The 17,269-nt window shown below is 45.8% G+C and overlaps 1 protein-coding gene across 3 annotated transcripts; it reads left to right on the forward strand.

Annotated features, from left to right (window-relative positions):
- The first annotated feature begins 3 nt into the window (after positions 1-3).
- Positions 4-16,480, forward strand: Gtf2h3 (general transcription factor IIH subunit 3). 3 transcript variants are annotated; one of them, XM_076922915.1, is made up of 13 exons: positions 4-87; positions 3,631-3,710; positions 4,905-5,011; positions 5,109-5,275; positions 8,828-8,890; positions 9,419-9,448; positions 9,717-9,745; positions 10,238-10,312; positions 11,787-11,840; positions 14,365-14,433; positions 15,144-15,279; positions 15,404-15,440; positions 15,521-16,480. In XM_076922915.1, exons 1-13 carry the CDS (start codon positions 75-77, stop codon positions 15,588-15,590), a joined length of 930 nt encoding a protein of 309 aa, XP_076779030.1. In that variant the 5' UTR covers positions 4-74; the 3' UTR covers positions 15,591-16,480. The 3 variants fall into 3 exon arrangements, with proteins under 3 accessions (XP_076779030.1, XP_076779029.1, XP_076779031.1); XM_076922914.1 differs by having other exon boundaries at positions 70-199; XM_076922916.1 differs by lacking the exons at positions 8,828-8,890; positions 9,419-9,448 and having other exon boundaries at positions 70-199.
- The last annotated feature ends 789 nt before the right edge of the window (positions 16,481-17,269 follow it).

A 17,269-nucleotide genomic window follows, 5' to 3' on the forward strand; every position in this document is an offset into this window, starting at 1 on the left:
TTACGTCACTCATCCGCGCCGGAAGTCACTGCGCATTGACTTGTGGACGGCTCTTCACCGAGGCGTAGGGAGCCATGGCTGCGGACGGTGAGGGTGGCACGGACCGAAATGCGGAGCCGGGTGGGAGGGACACTTTTAGTCTTTAGAAGAACAGCCGGTCTATTTGTTCATTCACTCAGCAATTTTGATTTTGAGAAAGGTACTCACTGTGATGTAAAGGATGGCCTTGAACTCTTTCATCCTCCAGTTTTCTTTAGACTGCTGGAATTACAGACGTGCACGATCAAGCTGGATTTTATGTGGTGCTCAGATATTTGTGCATGCTCAGTAGGCATTCTACCAATTGAGCTTCCTCCCCAGCCTTAATTATTTTTTATGCAGACGCTCTCTCCTCCCTTAGCCTTCCGAGTTCTGGGATATAGGCCTGCATCAGTATGCCCAATGTGTCATTCAGGAAACATTGGGATCACCCACTGTGTACTCGACACTATTTTTCAGACTGGGAAGTACAGCTCAGAATCGACACAGGGATTTTGGGCGTGTGGTGCCTTATGGTCGAGAGACCAGTTGCAAGTGAAGTTAATTCGTAGAGGTGACCAGGGCTGTGAAGACAATGCGTGGCAGCTAAGCACTGTCCTTCATTAGGAGTCCAGGGACAATGAAGATACTAGAACTTTGGCGTGAGCGACATGAATTTCACTCTAAGTACAAACAGCCTAGGGAAGGAGGAGGGTAGAGGAAAATGGACGTCTCTTAGTCATACAGTGAACTTAGTTACAGTTTTTAAGTCATTTTATGTGCATTGGTGTTTTGCTTACATGTATGTCTGTGTGAAGATTTTGGATTCCCTAGAACTGGAGTTGCAGTTGTGAGCTGCCATGTGGGTGCTGGGAATTGAACCTGGGTTCACCAGCAAAACAGTCAGTGCTCTTAACCACTGAGACATCTCTCTAGCCCCTAGTTATAGGTCCATGTGTTCTCTCTCTCTCTCTCTCTCTCTCTTTCTCTCTCTCTCTCTCTTTTTATTTTGTGGGTTTTTTGGTTTGGTTTGGTTTGTTTGTTTGAAATGGAGTTTCTCTGTGTAGCCTTGGCTCTCCTGATTCACTCTGTAGGCCAGGCTGGCTTCGAACTCAGAAATCAACCTGTCTCTTCCTCCCAAGTGCTTGGATTAAAGGTGTATGCCACTGCTGCCTGGCCCTAGTTACAGTTTTCAAATTACATTGTACCTCAAAGATAGTTGCCTTGTATTTACTTATTTGGTGTGTGAAGTCAGAGGACAGCTTGTGGGGATCTGTTCTCTTATTTATTGTGTGGGTCTTGGGGGTTGAACACAGATCATCAGATTTGGCAGCAAGGACCTTTACCAGCTGAGCCTTTGCACTCTCCCAGAATTATTTACGTGATTGACATTACAAGCATCACTTTGGCTACTGTGTGGAAAATGGATTGTGGGATCAAGAGTAGCTAGGGTGGCCCATTCAGCAGCCATAGACACTTCTCACACCGATAGGAGAAAGGCAGGCATGGTGCTGCTTGTCAAGTAGTGAGGTTGACACTCAAGGAAATTGGCAGAGATGTTTCATGAACACATTTTCTGACAGGCAACACATTGGTTTTTTTCCCAATCTTGGTACTAGCAAGGAAGAAAGAGTGAGGATTTGGTTCTGCAGATGCCAGAGGTGGGGCCTGATCCTGGTGAAGGAGCCAAGGGAGGGAATGGAGGAGGCAGTAAATCGGGCACTGCCTTGTACTATTACGTGAGCATCCAGGCTTTTCATGACAGCGGGCACTGGCAGGATTGCTTTGTCCATTTGAACTGTAGGCTTTTGGCTGGGTATAGTGTCAGATTCCTATAATCCCAGATACTCAAGGGGTATGAGGTTACCAAGTTCAGTGCCAGCCTGGGCAATTTATTGAGACCCCATTTTAAAGGGTCACGGTTATTGGAATGAAGACTGGTTAAGAACACTAGCAGAGGGCTGGTGAGATGGCTCAGTGGTTAAGAGCACTGACTGCTCTTCCGGAGGTCATAAGTTCAAATCCCAGCAACCAGCAACCACATGGTGTCTCACAACCATCTGTAATGAGATCTGATGCCCTCTTATGGGGTGTCTGAAGACAGCGACAATGTACTTACATATAATAAATAAATTGTTTAAAAAAAAAAAAAAAAAAAAAGAACACTAGTACACTAGTAGAGGACCCTGGTTTAGTCCAACAGGTAGATAGTGGCAAAGCTATCCAGAGGATATGGCGCCATCTTTCCACCTCTGAGGGCACTGCATGAATGTACATATAGCCACAGTCAAAGCACTCATGCATATAAAAGATACCTAATTTTTTTTTTAATAAGAAAGTTCTAAGGATGTAGCTTTTTTTTTTTTTTTTTCCACGCACAAGTCTCTATGTTCAGTGTGCAGCACCAAACTGAATTAAGTGTAGGTTCTTCAAAGACTTGGAGCCAGCACCTCCATCAGCTGGTCCTAGTATACCTAGCGTGGATATGTGTTGAGTGCTTGTGTTACTTGCCCTGTTTAGTTGTGTCTGTCATTCTGGAGAGTGGCCTAATTCCTTTGCATGGTAAAAACTTTGTCCATTTAAGAATTAGTCCCCATTTTTTGGGTATTTTTGAAAGTTGGTCTCTGGGCTGGTGATATAGCAATATAATAGAGTCCTTTTCCTGACACTCCCAGAGCCCTGATTTGATCCCCAGCATGACATACAACCAGATGTGGTGTAAGCTAGTACTTGGGAGATAGAGACAGGAGGATCACAAGTCTAATATCATCCTTATCTACACAAGGAGTTAGAGGTCAGCCTGGGCTATATAGATAAAAGGTAATAAATAAAATTTATTTCTTAATGACAACTGGCTTGGCTGTTTTATGATGGGTTGAACTTAGGGCCACTCCAGCTCCTCATGGGTCCCTAATCTCCCTGAAATCCTCCTGCTGGAGATTCCTACCAGTCCTTTAAAATGTGAATGCCTCTGGGTTAAGTGTTCCCCATGTGTCAGGAGCAGAGGGCTCGAGTGCCCATGTTCAGCTACTGCTTGGAGTACAGGGCAACTGAGAGCTGAGCAAGGCTTGGCCACCCTTCTTGGCCTGGAACTAGCTACACCACATTGGTTTTGAACTCAAAAAGATCCATCTGCCTCTGCCCTCCAAGTGTTGGGATTAAAGACAATACACCATCATTCCCAGCATTTAAATTTTGTTTATTTATTTTTTTTTTAGTGTTGTGTGTGTGTATGTGTTAGTGTGTTAGTGGGCACCTTTGTTGAGTCAGGTCTCACCTAACCATGTACATCCCAGGAATTGAACTCAGGGCATCAGGCTTGGCTATAGGTGTCTTTACCTAGTCAGCCATCTCCGCCTCTTTCCTTGTTTTTCCTTTTTAAAAATGGGAGATACTAGGTATCAAGCCCAGGGATTCCCCAGTATTAGACAAGCTTGTCCTCAGCCCTGTGACTTAATCTCTACATAAACTCGGCCTGTTCTGTGATGTCACGATCAATCTGAAGATGATTTAAAAGACCTGTCGTTGATTAGTCAGCTCATCAGGAACGTTAACATTATTTCATTTTAGCAAGGCTGACATTTTAAACGTTCCTTTTGTTACTATTTGCAGAAGATGAGTTGAATCTTCTGGTTATCATAGTTGACACCAACCCAATTTGGTGGGGAAAGCAAGCATTAAAGGAATCTCAGGTAAGATGGCTTGAGCCTTTGAACGATTCTCTTTAACTTCAATATGCCTGTATCCCACCCACTGTTCCCCCGATTGAGTCTTTACAAGCTGGGCTCGGTGGCCTTTGTCCAGTCCTAGCACTCAGATCCCCAGAGGTCAAGCTCATCTTTGGCCAGTCTGGACTAGAGGCACTGTCAGAAAGGAAAGCTGTGGGTTCATAAAAGCAGCCGACTGCACCACACAGACCGCATGGGGAAGTTGCAAAACTGGCCCCACAGTTCCTTCTTAGAATGTTTTTGTCACCATGTGAAGTCCTTGCGTCTGTTGACCCTCATTCCTGCTTCTGTCCTTTACCTGCAGACAGCCATTGATGGCCTGTCTATTTTCCCTCTTCTAGATGAGATGGTTCATATAGTTATTGTATGAATAGGCATCTTTTATTTTTTACTTACTTGGGGGGCAGGTATGGTGTGCCACTGCATGTGTGTGGTGGTCAGTAGACAGCTTTTGGCTGTTGGTTCTTTGCTTCAATCATGTAGTCCCTGGGAATCAAGATCAGGAAATCAGGCTTGGTGGGAAGCACCTTGAACCACTGAGCCATCCCACCAGACCTGGTCTTTGGAGTTTTGAGATAGCCTTGTCCTTTTTTTTAACATTAATTTTTTTGTTTGTCTATGTGGGTGGAAAAGCAAGATTATGCCTTTTTATTTTATCATCACAGGATCTCAGGTATCCCAGGCTGGCCTTGAACATGCTCTGTAGACTGAGGATGACCTTGAACTTCTGATCCAGCTGCCTCTGTCTCCTAAGTTCAAGGTTTTCAAGTTTACCCATGTGGCCTCATTATGCTAGTATCTCATAAATAAGGTTTTAATATGTAAATGACTCTGTCAGTAAGGCTAAGAAGGCCTCCTCTCAGCTTCTGTGCTTTGGATTTAGGAGAGTTTTAGCAGTGACTCCTTGTCGGATGTCAGCGAGCATCCACACAGAATGGCGCCTGTCATGACATGGGAAGGTAGCGACAGGTGAACCGTTGGACTCTTGCTGCCACTCAGCACCAGACTACCCAGGGCCCTGTAGCAAGACCCTCTCCTACACGTAGCACAGGGTATAAGTAGATAAAGCTAAGTCTCAGCTAACTGTCCTTCCGATGACGCCATCCTCTGGCTGGATGGGGCTGTGTGGGGACTGACGGTTCCTCTCGTGTCTGTCAGTTTACTTTATCCAAGTGCATGGATGCCGTGATGGTGCTGGCAAATTCCCACCTGTTCATGAACCGCTCCAACCAGCTAGCCGTCATCGCCAGTCACATTCAGGAGAGGTAGGGGCCACAGGCCGCTTTTCAGTTCTTTGACAGTTGCATGCATGTGTAGAGCACCTTCTGGTTACTCAGAGGGATCTTTCTCCTACCCTCTCAGTCGATTCTTATACCCGGGGAAGAATGGCAGACTTGGAGACTTCTTCGGAGACCCTGGCAACGCCCTTCCTGACTGCAATCCCTCTGGGAGTAAAGACGGGAAATACGAGCTGCTGACAGCCGCAAATGAGGTGATCGCTGAGGAGATCAAGGATCTGATGACCAAGAGTAAGAGCCTGGCTGTTGTCACTGCTGTCTCAGTGTGGTGGTAATTGTTGTATGTTTTTAAAATGCAAGATTCTTATGAATTCTTTGAGAATTTCATGCATGTATACCATGGGTTTTGGTGATATTCACCAACCTCATTTTTCTTCCTAACTCCTAGATCCACTCCCATCTCCTCCCCACAACTCCTCACTGCCTCCCAACTTTGTGTCCTTTTTAAATAAATAATCTGGCTATAGTTGTAAATGCCTTTAATCTCAACAGTAGGAAGGCAGAGGCAGGCAGACCACTTGTGAGTTCTAGTCCAGTGTGGTCTACATAGCAAGTTCCAGGACAACCAGGGCTATGTAGTGAAAGCCTGTCTCAAAACAAACAAACAAATAAATTTATGAGTGCTGTTCACGTACTCATGCATATAGGGCCATTTACTGGAGCATTGTTGACCTATGTGGGCCACACCCTTAAAGAGAGCCAACTGCACCTCACCAGGCTATCAACTGTTAATGGCTCCTCAGCAAGGGTTGGAGGCTCTAGGGTTCCTCCCCACTCCACGCTGAAATGCTAACTGGCTTGATCGTGTATGGCTGCTGTGAGTTTGTGAGTAGCTTCCTGCTGTGTCAGAGAAACACTGTTTGCAGGTTCTCTTGAATCCAGGCTCTTCTAGCCTGTCTGCCCCAACCCTCTCACTATGGTCACTGAGCCTTAGGAATGTCTTACGTGTTATAGACTGTTTTTCCTTTGAAACAGCGTTGATTGGGGGTCATGGAGGCTTTAAGCTCAAAGATTTTCGCTGCAGATGCTAGCCACATGTCTCTTTTCCTTTTTAGGTTCATTCTCTGTGATATTTAGTTAACAAGATAGATAGATGTTAACCCCTCTTGGCTCTAGAACACTCTGGCTACCAGGAAGACACACTGTTAACCAGCTTTTCTTATCTTGTTTTTTCAGTCTTGTTTGAGTTTTTGCTTGTTTGTTTGCTTGCTTGCTTGCTTGCTTGTTTGTTTCTGTTTAGACAGGTCCTCCCCAAATAGCCCGGGCTGATCTTAAACTTGTGGTCCCCCTGCCTCAGTCTCCCAAGTTCTGAGATTACAGGCATGTAGTACATGCCTCGCTCTTCTTTTGTTTTTTATGTCAGGCTTGTCCTTTACTTTGTCCCTTAAAATACATCTTGAATTTTCCATGGATGCTTACCTTCCTTTATTTATTTTTACTTTTAAGACTAAATTTATTAATTTTTATTTTTAAGATTAAATTTATTATTATTTCTTTTTTAAAAGAAAAATGTATGCTTAGAGGGGTTGGAGATAGAGCTCTGTACTTAAAAGCACTGGCTGCTCTTCAGAGGATCCAGGTTCAGTTCACGGCACTCAGGAGGCAGCTCACTCACATCTATAATTCCAGTCCTAGGGGATGTGACCACCCTGTTTACCTCCTTGGGCAACAAAGTTCTCCTACACATAAACTAAATCTTTAAAAAGAAAAAGGTTAAATGCTTGTGTGTGTCTACATGAGATTATGTGTGCAGTGTGCATGTGGGTGCCTAATGTGGGTGCTGGGAGCCAAACCTGTGTCTTCTGCAGGTGCAGCACTCGTGGGTAACGCTGAGCCATCTCTCCTGCCCCTGCCCTTTATCATTTAGGTGGCAACATTTCCCAGTCTGATGGAATCCCAGACTTTTAAGCTCAGACATCTCTATTTCCCTGTCGCTTGATCCTCTCTATCATGTCTCGCCTAATTTCTTTGGTTGCTGTGACTCCACCACCTCATTCCTTATGTCTGTCACTCTATCTTCTTAGTTTCTCAAGGCCAAGCTCTTGGTTTCTTGAGTAGATAATCAGCTATGCAGTCTGTGATTTTTAGCTTTACCAAATTCTGACCCTTACTGTCAGCCTCAGCACTGTTGGGATGAAATACCACAGCATGCACACTTGGCATGGCCCTAGCCTCAACCCTCTAGCTGCCTGGCCCCCACTTTATGACCACATGGTACTTCAGACTTTGCTAGAGTGCCCCACAGGCCCCATCTGAGAGCTGCTAGATCATACTGTCAGCCTCCTGCTGGCCTGGACGCCTGTCTCTCCACTGCTACCTTTCCACTCAGCCTCTGTCTTAGTTATGTCTAGTGCTGTGGTAAGACGCCACGACCAAGGCAACTTACAAAACATTGAATTTGGGACTCATGGTTCCCAAGCGTAGCAGAGTCCATGAGCTTCATGGTGGGGAGCACGGCAGCAGCAGGCGTGGTTCTGGAGCTTACATCTAATCCAAAAGCACAGAGGAGGGAAGCACTGGCTGGGCATGGCATGAGCTTTTTTTTTGTTTTTTTGTTTTGTTTTGTTTCCCCCGAGACAGGGTTTCTCTGTGTAATCCTGGCTGTCCTGGAACTCACTCTGTAGACCAAGCTGGCCTCGAACTCAGAAATCCGCCTGCCTTTGCCTCCCAAGTGTTGGGATTAATGGCCTGCCCCCTGCTCAGCATGAGCTTTTGAAACCTCAAAAGTTCACCTCCCAGTGACATGACTCCTTCAACAAGGCCACACCTCCTAATCCTTTCCAAACAGTTCCACCAACTGGCAGCCAAGTACTTGAACGTATGTGCCTGTGGCAGCCATTCTCATTCAGAGTGCCACACCCTCCAGTGATGGCGATGGGGCGCAGCTGTAAACTTATAAAAAGCAATTGAGTTCTAGGGATGGGGAGATGACTGAGGGATTAAGAGCACTGTTGGTATTGTAGAGGATCCAGCTTGGTTCATAGCACCCATGTAGGGAGGCTCATCCCCTCCTCTGACTCCAGCTCCAGGCGATCCAGTACTCTGCCTTTAAAGTTGAATTCCAAAGCAGTACATTTTTCTTGAGACAGAATCTCCCTGTGTAGCTCTGGCTTGCTTGTAGCTTGCTGTCTAGACCAGGCTGGCCTCAAACTCACAGAGACCTGCCTGCCTCTGCTTCCAGCATGGTGAGATTAAAGGTGTGGGTCACCACACCTGACTCCATTTTTAACCATTTCTTGAGTGTACAGTTCAGTAGTGTTAGGCGTGTACACACTGTTCAGGGCCCCTCTAAATCCTTCTTCTCCTAAATGAAGCACCATGTCCTTATTTTATCTTTTACCTTTTTAGATTGATTTATTTTCCTTTCTGTGTACGGATGTTTTGCCAGCATGTGTGTCTGTGCACCCAGCATGTGTGTGCCTGGTTCTTGTGGAGGCCAGAAGAGGGCATCAGATTCCCTGGAATTGGACAGTTTTGAGCCACCATGTGGGTGCTGGACCTTGAACCAGATCCTCTGAAAGAGCAGCCAGTGCCCTTAACCACTGAATCATCTTTCCAGTCCCTCTCCATCCTTTAAGTACCAACTCTCATCTCTGCCTTTCCTTCCCCTGAAAAGATGCATAGAGTTGCTGACTGTTGCTTACTGATTACTAGTTTCTGTGTTTTAAAATCCGCTTTGAACATGTCATCTTTTGATTCATTCATGAATACTTGAGTTCCTAAATGAGTTCATTTGAAAAAAGACTTAGAATTTCCCCCGTTTGTGCTCTGTAACTTTTGCAGGTGACATCAAGGGCCAGCATACAGAGACACTACTGGCAGGATCCCTCGCCAAAGCCCTTTGCTGTATCCTTGTGCTAGTGTGTTCCAAAGAAGTCTTCGTGGGGAGGGTGTTAGATGGTGGCTTCTCCTAGACCTTATTCTGTACCATCCATGGGACTCCTAGGAGGATAACCAGACTCTTCCCACACCTGATTTCATGTGTCATGGGCTCTCTCTCCGCCTTGCTTTTATGAAGTGTCTGAACAGTGTTGAGCGTTGGTTGTTCACATCCTTTTTGTTTATCCAGTTGTCCTGATCTTTGTATGGCTTTCAAGTTTATTTCATTGATTTCATTGGATGGGCTGATGGGTTTAGGTGTGACCCTAGTATTCCTATCTAGGATGGTGAATAGTCATCTGTCCGTAGCTGTGGTCTTCACATGCAGAGAGAATGGTTTTCTCTGGGAGACTAGAATGGGTAACTGAATCTAAACTCACCCATGCAGCTGCCGTGGTAGATGATGGGACGGGTCTGGTTTCAAATCTGAAGGTCTGTTCTGCTCCTGCTGATGTTTGGGAAACACATTTTTATATTCCTTTATGTTGAATCTAGACATTAACAGAGTGAACAAGGCAGTTAAAGGTAAGAGCTGATTCTTTTGCAACTATTACCAGGTTGAGTTTAGTGCTGCATGCTTGGTGGGCCATTTAAGAATTGTTAGACACTCAGAAGCAGAGGCAGGCAGATCTCTGAGTTCATGGCCAGCCTAGCAAGTTCCAGGCCATCCAGGGCTGCTGCTTAATGAGACCCTGTCTCAATATAAAATAAAAAATGCTTAGAAAACCACATTCTTTTTAAGCTCCTATGTTTGCTAAATTATAATCTGTTTTTTTTTTTAATTTCTTTATAGATAATCAGGAGATGAAATCAAGGATTTTGGTAAGATTACACACAACTTATATACAACTGCAGACAGCTGAAAGACATGGGAATGAATCCAGGCGTGGTGCCATATGCATTTAATTCTAGCTCTGGGGAGGGAGACTGGCTGGTGTCTGTGAGTTCAAGGACAATGTTTTAATCTACATAGAGAGTTCCAGCTAGAGCTTGTGGGCCAGCGAGGTGGCTCAGTTGGTAAAGGCTCCTGGTGCCAAACCTGAAGAACCATCCCCAGGACCCAAATGGTGGAAAGGGGGAACTAAGTCCCAAAAGTTGTCCCCTGGCCTCCGATTGCATGCTGGGTACTCTGGACAGATGCCCATCAGTCTAACAAGGACCAGGAAAGCTCTGGTGTCATCCTACACTGCAGGGGTTTCATACTAAGTAGGAAGAGGGACTGGAGAAGCGACAGTATGGCTTGCAGTAGGTGTTGTCATCAGTGCATCCTGTGCCCAGGGTGTGTCCTCGAGGTCTTGACGGCTGTGTCTGCAGGTGATCAAGGCTGCAGAGGACAGTGCGCTGCAGTACATGAACTTCATGAACGTCATCTTTGCTGCTCAGAAGCAGGTGAGGCCTCATCAGTCTTCGTTCCCTGTGTGGTGTGCCTACCTTTATGAGTTAGCGGCCAGCTAGATCTATATGGAGTCCAGAGGACAGCCCTAGAGCTACATAGAAAGGTCCTGTCTCAAAAACGAGCAAACGGGGCTGGAGAGATGGCTCATTGGTTAAGAGTACTGGCTGTTCTTTCAGAGGACCCAGGTTCAATTCCTAGCACCCACATGACAGTTCACAATTGTCTGTAACTCCAGTTCCAGGGTATCTGACACCCTCACACAGATATGCATGCAGACAAAACATGAATGCACATAAGCAGGCTAAACAGGGCTGTGTCAGTGGATTGTGAATTCAGAAGCCACACTGGGTACTTGCCATTTTTCTGTTTAGGGTCCTGGGCAGTTCTTGACTGGGCAGTGTTCTCAGGACTACCCACTCAGACTTGCTTTTGCATTGGGTATCATGGTACTCATCCCATTAGAATCTTAGTTAACAGTTTGATACAGGAACCCTCAACTCCTCTATCTTTTTTTGTTTGTCTGTTTTTGTTTTTTGAGACAAGGTTTCTTTGGGTACCCCTGCCTATCCTGGAACCTGCTCTGAGACTAGAAAGGCCTGGTCTCAGAGATCTGCCTGCCTCTGCCTCCTGAGTGCTGGGATTAAACACATGTACCATTACTACCCGGCTCTCTCTTTGTTTTGAGACAGGTTCTTGCTGACTTGCCCAGGTGGGCCATGAGCACCCTAGAGTCCACACAGGCTTCGAAGTTGAGAATGTCCTGCATCAGCCTGTGTGGTAGCTAGGATCACAGGTGTACACCATTCTGCATGACAGTGTCTCTCTTCTTATTGTAGTGTGCTGTGTACTTTGCAAATAGCTGACATGCTCAGACAACCTGGCATGTTGTCTTTATTCTCTGATTCTTTTTTTAATGTGTCTAAGTACTTTGGCTGCACATATATATGTGCAACATTTCTGGTGCCTGCAGAAGCCGAGAGAGGGTGTCAGATCCTGTGGAACTAGAGCTATAGATGATGTGAGTCACAACATGGGGGCTGGGAACTGAACCAGGGTCCTGTGGAAGAGCAGCAGTGTTCTTATCCACGGGGCCATCCCCCTATTTTCCAAACCTTAGTTCTCACGTGCAGCACCACCAGAGCCCTGTATTTTCATCAGCACAAAGAGTGTTGGAGTGAAAGGGGTCAGGGGCTAGAGACAGGAGCTCAGACCTGTCCTTGATGCTTCAGTGTCTGCCTTGTAGTGTCAGCACACATGTTAGAGGGCCCATTTTAGGAATATAGTCTTGCTGGACCAACATCTGAGAGGCAGAGGCAGGAGAATTGCCACAAGTTCTATGCCAGTCTAGACAGAGTTGAGACCCTGACTCAAAAAAAAAAAAAAAAAAAAAAAAAAAAAAAGACTAGAATCTATCATGTCCAAGACAGCCATAAGCACTGCTGTAATGTTTCAAAATGTTCCTTTCAGAATATCCTCATTGATGCCTGCGTCCTAGACTCGGATTCAGGGCTCCTCCAGCAGGTACGTTTCCAAGGCATGCATGGCAATGGCCAGGCTTTTGGACAGGAACATTCTGTGTGTCTGGCACTTTTGGGGATGGTGATACCTTTGACAGGCATGCTGGCACATGCTGGTCATCCCAAGCAGTGAGGAAGCTTCAACAGGGGGATCATGAGATTTAAGAGCAGCCTAGGCTACAGAGTAAGAGCCTGGGAGACAGCAAGAGACTGTGAGGGTGTTTGGTTATAGTGAGCTTAATATGTAATTAAAATGGGTCTCGCTGTGCAGCTATATCTGGACCTGAGACTCAGATCTACCTGCTTCTGCCTCCCTCCTGTGGAGATTAAGAAGTGTGTGCCACCATACATCCTCCCCTTTTTAGTGGGGCTTCTAGGAAAATGTAAATTCTGTTCATTGTACCATATGTCTTGGGAAGCACTGTTCAGTGTTGCTTGTTTGGGTGGTGGTAAGAGCCCACCCTAGCCCAGGCTGGGTTCAAGTCCATCACAGGTCTCCTGCTTTAGATGTTGCTTTTTGAGCAGAAGTTTGAAACTGAATGACAGGAGGGTAGAGGGACCCACACCAGAAATGACTACCAAGCCGAGGGTAGCGACCTTTTGCTCACAAGAAATTCCTGTGGGTCAGTGAGGCTGCTCAGGCTAACGGGGCCTGTTGCCAAAGCCGATGACCTGAGTTCCGTTCCTGAACCCATGTTCTGCAAGGAGAGAGCTGGCTCCTTTACGTTTTCTCTGGTCTCGATTTGTGTGCTGTGGTGTGCATGCACACGCACACAAGCTAACGTTCTCTTTCCGTTCGGATCAGTCAGTCAAAGGGGTAGGAGGTGGGGTGCTGGGCTTGTCTGTTGCTTAGGCTCAACTGACAGTGGGCTATGGTTTGATTTTTGTTTTGTTTTTTGTTTTTAAATCTCTCTTTTTTTAAAAAAAAATATTTATTTATGTTATGTATATATACTGTCACTCTCTTCATATATACCAGACAGAAGAGGGCATCAGACCACATTACAGATGGTTGTGAGCCACCATGTGGTTGCTGGGAATTGAACTCAGGACCTCTGGAAGAGCAGTCAGTGCTCTTAACCAGTAAGACATCTCTCCAGCACTATTTTTTGTTTTGTTTTTCTTTTTAAGAACATAAGAATGTAATTTTTTTTTTTAATTTTTAAGAGATACCTAAGAATGAAGTCTACTTTTATGCATTTGGAATTTAGGATCCCACCTCATGAGGATGAGATACAATATAGGAATTACTCCTAGGTGGGGTGTCATGTGACATTCCAGGGCTTGTGTAGTGTGCAATGTTCAAACGAGGGGAGCCGCTGGCTTTGTCTTGTTCTTTATGTACATCAGTGCTTTCTGCGTGCACACTGTTGTACTTCCCACTGTGTTTTAGGATCAGGCTTTCAAGGAGGTGACAATTTGTAGCTCTCAAAGCATCCTCTAGCTCAGAGATCTCAACTCTGATTGAAAGCTGGTTCTGCTACCCTGTCCCTCCCTGTGATACCTTGAGTCCAGTACAGCTTCTCCTGAGGTCTAGGCAGGCATGTCTGTAGTGTGCATGCCATCTCCTCCTGGGCATCTCAGTTACCATGTCCAGAACAGACCCTTTTCTATACAGTGGCTTCTCCAAAACTCTGAGCCCCATCTCCGCACACAGCCTGGTTTCACGGGGCAGATCAACCTCATTTTCCCTCCTCCCTCTTCCCTTCCTTCCATATTGCTGGGATCTCATTGAATCAGTCTTCAGCATGGACCCTGAATCGCACCTCCTGTTCTCTTTCCTAGCCTCCCCATCTGTGGGCCTGCAGCTGTCTGATAGCTACTCCGTTAGCGCTCATACCTCCGCTAGCCAGTCCTGTCCTCCCAGGAGTCAGAAAGTTAGAGCATAAGTGAGGCCATGCTCAACTGCCCACCCCAACCCCACTCCTTGCCCCATTGTCCCAGCACACTTTGGCTGATACCCAAGTCCTTACTGAGGCCTTCTGCTTACCCCTCATCTTCTCTTTTCATTCTGGGCCCCCTCGAGTTCTTGATGTTGCCTGAAACGACAGTTACCTGGGCTGCTGCCAACAAGTGCTGTGGCACTTGCTTTCCCTCTCTGCTGAAGCTTGCTCTGGCCTTCCCTCCTCATCTCCTTCCCCATCTCCCCATGTGACTATCACACGAACTAACTGTAACATCAGTTTTGTATTCTGCAGCTTGATGTGCTTTCCCCTGCCCCCTTAAAACTAGCAAGGAAACTTTATTTAAAGCAAAGCAGTGGGAAGCTTGGAACACGCTACACGGCACAGCAGACAGAGAGAAGCTGCCAGAGGCTGTCCTGTCTGTTGGCTGCTCTAAGAGCTCGCTTCCTGAAGGTGAGACTCCATTTGTCTCGTAGCCTCCTGGAGCAGAGCTGTGTGCTAGTGTCTGAAGCGTGGACAGTGATGTTTCTACAAACCTCACACACTGACCTTACAGAGCTGTGGAGTCCCCATGAACCCCACTCCTCTAGGAAGGTCACAGGCAGTGACTCCTCTGTTTTGCAGGCTTGTGACATCACTGGGGGACTGTACCTGAAAGTGCCACAGATGCCTTCTCTCCTGCAGTACTTACTGGTGAGTTAGCAGCAGCACCCCGACCTCTCATACCCAGGGAAGGAATCGTTGGAGTAAATAGTGGCTTCAGAGTTCCCTGGCTGAGAGGGTGAATGAACTCTGAAGGATATTTGCAGATGTTATATGACTATATTATAGCACAGGGCTTAGTAAGGGTGGAGTGGGGCCAACAACATGGCTCAGTGAGTAAAGGTGCTTGCTGCCAAGCCTGATGACTTGAGTTCAAGCCCAGGGCCACTACAGTGGAAGGAGAGAACCAGCTACAAACAGTTGTCCTCTGACTACCACATGTGCTGTAATATATATGCACTCACACACAAAAGCACACAAAACATTTTTAAAATTTTTAAATAGTTGTGGAATGAATAAAAATGAGTCTTAATAGACTTTAAAGGGAATTCTTTTTATTATTTTGTGTATGTGTGTGGGTACACGCTTGCCACTGAGTACATGTGGAGGTCACAGGACAACTTGCAGGAGTCAGTTCTCTCCTCCTATCTTGTGTGTCCCAGAAATGGAATTAGGTCATCCATTAGGCTTGGTGGCCAGTGCCTTTCCCCACTGAGCCATCTCCTGAAGGAAAGCCTGACTCATTATTCTCCTCAGTGCTGACAGCCTAAGACTGCTGCTGTGTAGTGACTCCTGCTGGTTTCCTCCCAAGATGTAATTAAGTCTCCTGCCTATCCTTCCTTCCTTTTGTTTTTAAACAGTGGGTTTTTCTTCCGGATCAAGATCAGCGATCTCAGCTAATCCTTCCGCCTCCGATCCATGTGGACTACAGGGCTGCCTGCTTCTGCCATCGAAGTCTCATTGAGATTGGCTATGTCTGCTCTGTGTGTCTGTCTAGTAAGCTCATGTGTAGTTTTTCTTCCTGTCTGTGTTGGGGTGTGGGCTGGGGGTGGGCCCAAAAGTAACCTGTGCTTTTTTTTTTCAAGTCCTCTAATGTCCTTGTTTTCTGAACTTTTAACAGTTTTCTGCAATTTCAGCCCCATCTGCACCACGTGCGAGTGAGTATCTCTGCAGGTGCAGGGTGGGAGTAGGTTCCTGAGCTTCAGAGACCTGAGGTATTTCTTCTCTCTCATTCCAGGACAGCTTTTAAGATCTCCCTCCCTCCTGTGCTGAAGGCCAAGAAGAAGAAACAGAAGGTGTCCCTGTGATGAGTGATATAAGCTACCCCCATGTCTTCCTACAGGCTGACTCTTTGTAGGGAACATGGAGGAATTTAAAACACTGGTCTTGTCCTGTGCTTCTAGGGTGTGAAGCTGACCCTCACCTCTGGTTTATCAGGAGGGGGACAAGCATTTTTGTCAGTTGTTGTGGGGTAGCAGTTGCCTGGCAGATCTAAGCTGTTGCTGCTTTGTCAGTTGTTGCTTTGATTCTTGGTGCTGGGTTTTGAACCTCAGCCTTGCATGAGCTAGGCCGCAGCCCCCCACCACTGAACTGTAGTCAGTGGGGTTTTTTTTTCAGATGATCCTCTCTCAGAGCTTATTATGGTGGATGCTGGGTCTTCTGTACTTCAAGATGGGTCGTGTGTGAAGTTGGAATTCCGTTTGAGAAGGTGACCATCACTGGGCTACGGTACCAGTCATAACAGAGCATCTTAGTTGCTCAGGTGGTACACTGCTAGAATCTTGAACTTAGGAGGCTGAGACAGGAAAGTTTTGTGTTCAGATCCTGCCTGGCATATGTATAAGAACCTGGCTTTTTTTTATTTTTTTTATTTTATTTTTTTTTTATAGAACATTTTACTTCAAATAAATTGTTTCCTTTAACTATATTCAAATGTAACCTGACCTAAAGGCACAAGCCTTCAATCTCATCGCTCAGGGAGCAGAGACAAATGTATCTCCGAGTTTGAGGCCAGCTTGGTCTACATAGTGAGTTCAAACCAACCAGGGTTGCATCTTGCCACCTTGTTTACAAAAATATAAAAACCAAAACCCAGTAATATTAATATTGGAGAACTGTTGAATACTAGAAATGTAAATGAGTTCAATAGAAACATTTGTAATCTCAACAATAAAAATCCTATTTTTATATTTGCTAATTCTCTTTAAAGTGTTTTTCTATTTGCATTGAGTAGTTTTTCTTGAAATTACTAAAAGCTGCTGGATGGTGATTGTGCAAACCTTTAATCCCAGTACTCTGTGAGTTCGAGGCCACATTTGGTCTACAGTACCAGTCCTAGGACAGCACAGAGAAACCCTGTCTTGTAAAGCCAAAAAATTTATTACTAAAAGCTTTTTTTACCCTTTGAAACAGGGTTCCTTTGTGTAGCCCTGGCTGTCCTGGACCTTGCTCAGTAGACCAGGCTGGCCTTGAACTCAGAGATCCACCTGCCTCTGCCACCTGTGCTAGAACTAAAGGTGTGTGCCACCTCCACCCAGCTACTGAGAGCTTTCTTAAGGCCCTGGAGAGATGGGTCAGTGGTTCAGAGTACTGACTGCTCTTCCAGAAGATCCAGGCTTAATTCCCAGCACCCACATACCAGCTCACAACTATGTGTAACTCCAGTTTTAGGGAATTGGATGCCCCCTTTTTGGCCTCCACAGGCACCAAGCACAAACAAGATGCCCAGACATTCATGCATAAACAACAGCCTAAAGACAAAAGACCAAACAAACAAAAACCCAGCAGTCTGGCATGACAGCTCAGTAGGTCTTATAACCCAACTTTGATTCTCAGGGTCACATTGGCAGAAGGATAAAACTAATTTTATATACAAGGAAATAAAAAATATTTTATATAAAAGGATAAAACTTTTTATATACAAGGAGCTGAGGTATAGACTTGTCAGAGCTGGCACCTGGAGGGTCAGCACATGAAGGTGACAGTG

The sequence above is a fragment of the Arvicanthis niloticus genome, chromosome 24, assembly GCF_011762505.2.
Source record: "Arvicanthis niloticus isolate mArvNil1 chromosome 24, mArvNil1.pat.X, whole genome shotgun sequence".
In the NCBI taxonomy this organism is placed as follows: domain Eukaryota; kingdom Metazoa; phylum Chordata; class Mammalia; order Rodentia; family Muridae; genus Arvicanthis; species Arvicanthis niloticus.

Bases quoted from the DNA above. Each gene is read 5' to 3' on its own strand.
- Gtf2h3 (XM_076922914.1), top strand. From the start codon at position 109: ATGCGGAGCCGGGTGGGAGGGACACTTTTAGTCTTTAGAAGAACAGCC. The intron at 200-3,630 runs GTACTCACTGTG...TACTATTTGCAG, and splicing joins CAATTTTGATTTTGAGAAAG to AAGATGAGTTGAATCTTCTG. The intron at 10,313-11,786 runs GTGAGGCCTCAT...TGTTCCTTTCAG, and splicing joins TCTTTGCTGCTCAGAAGCAG to AATATCCTCATTGATGCCTG.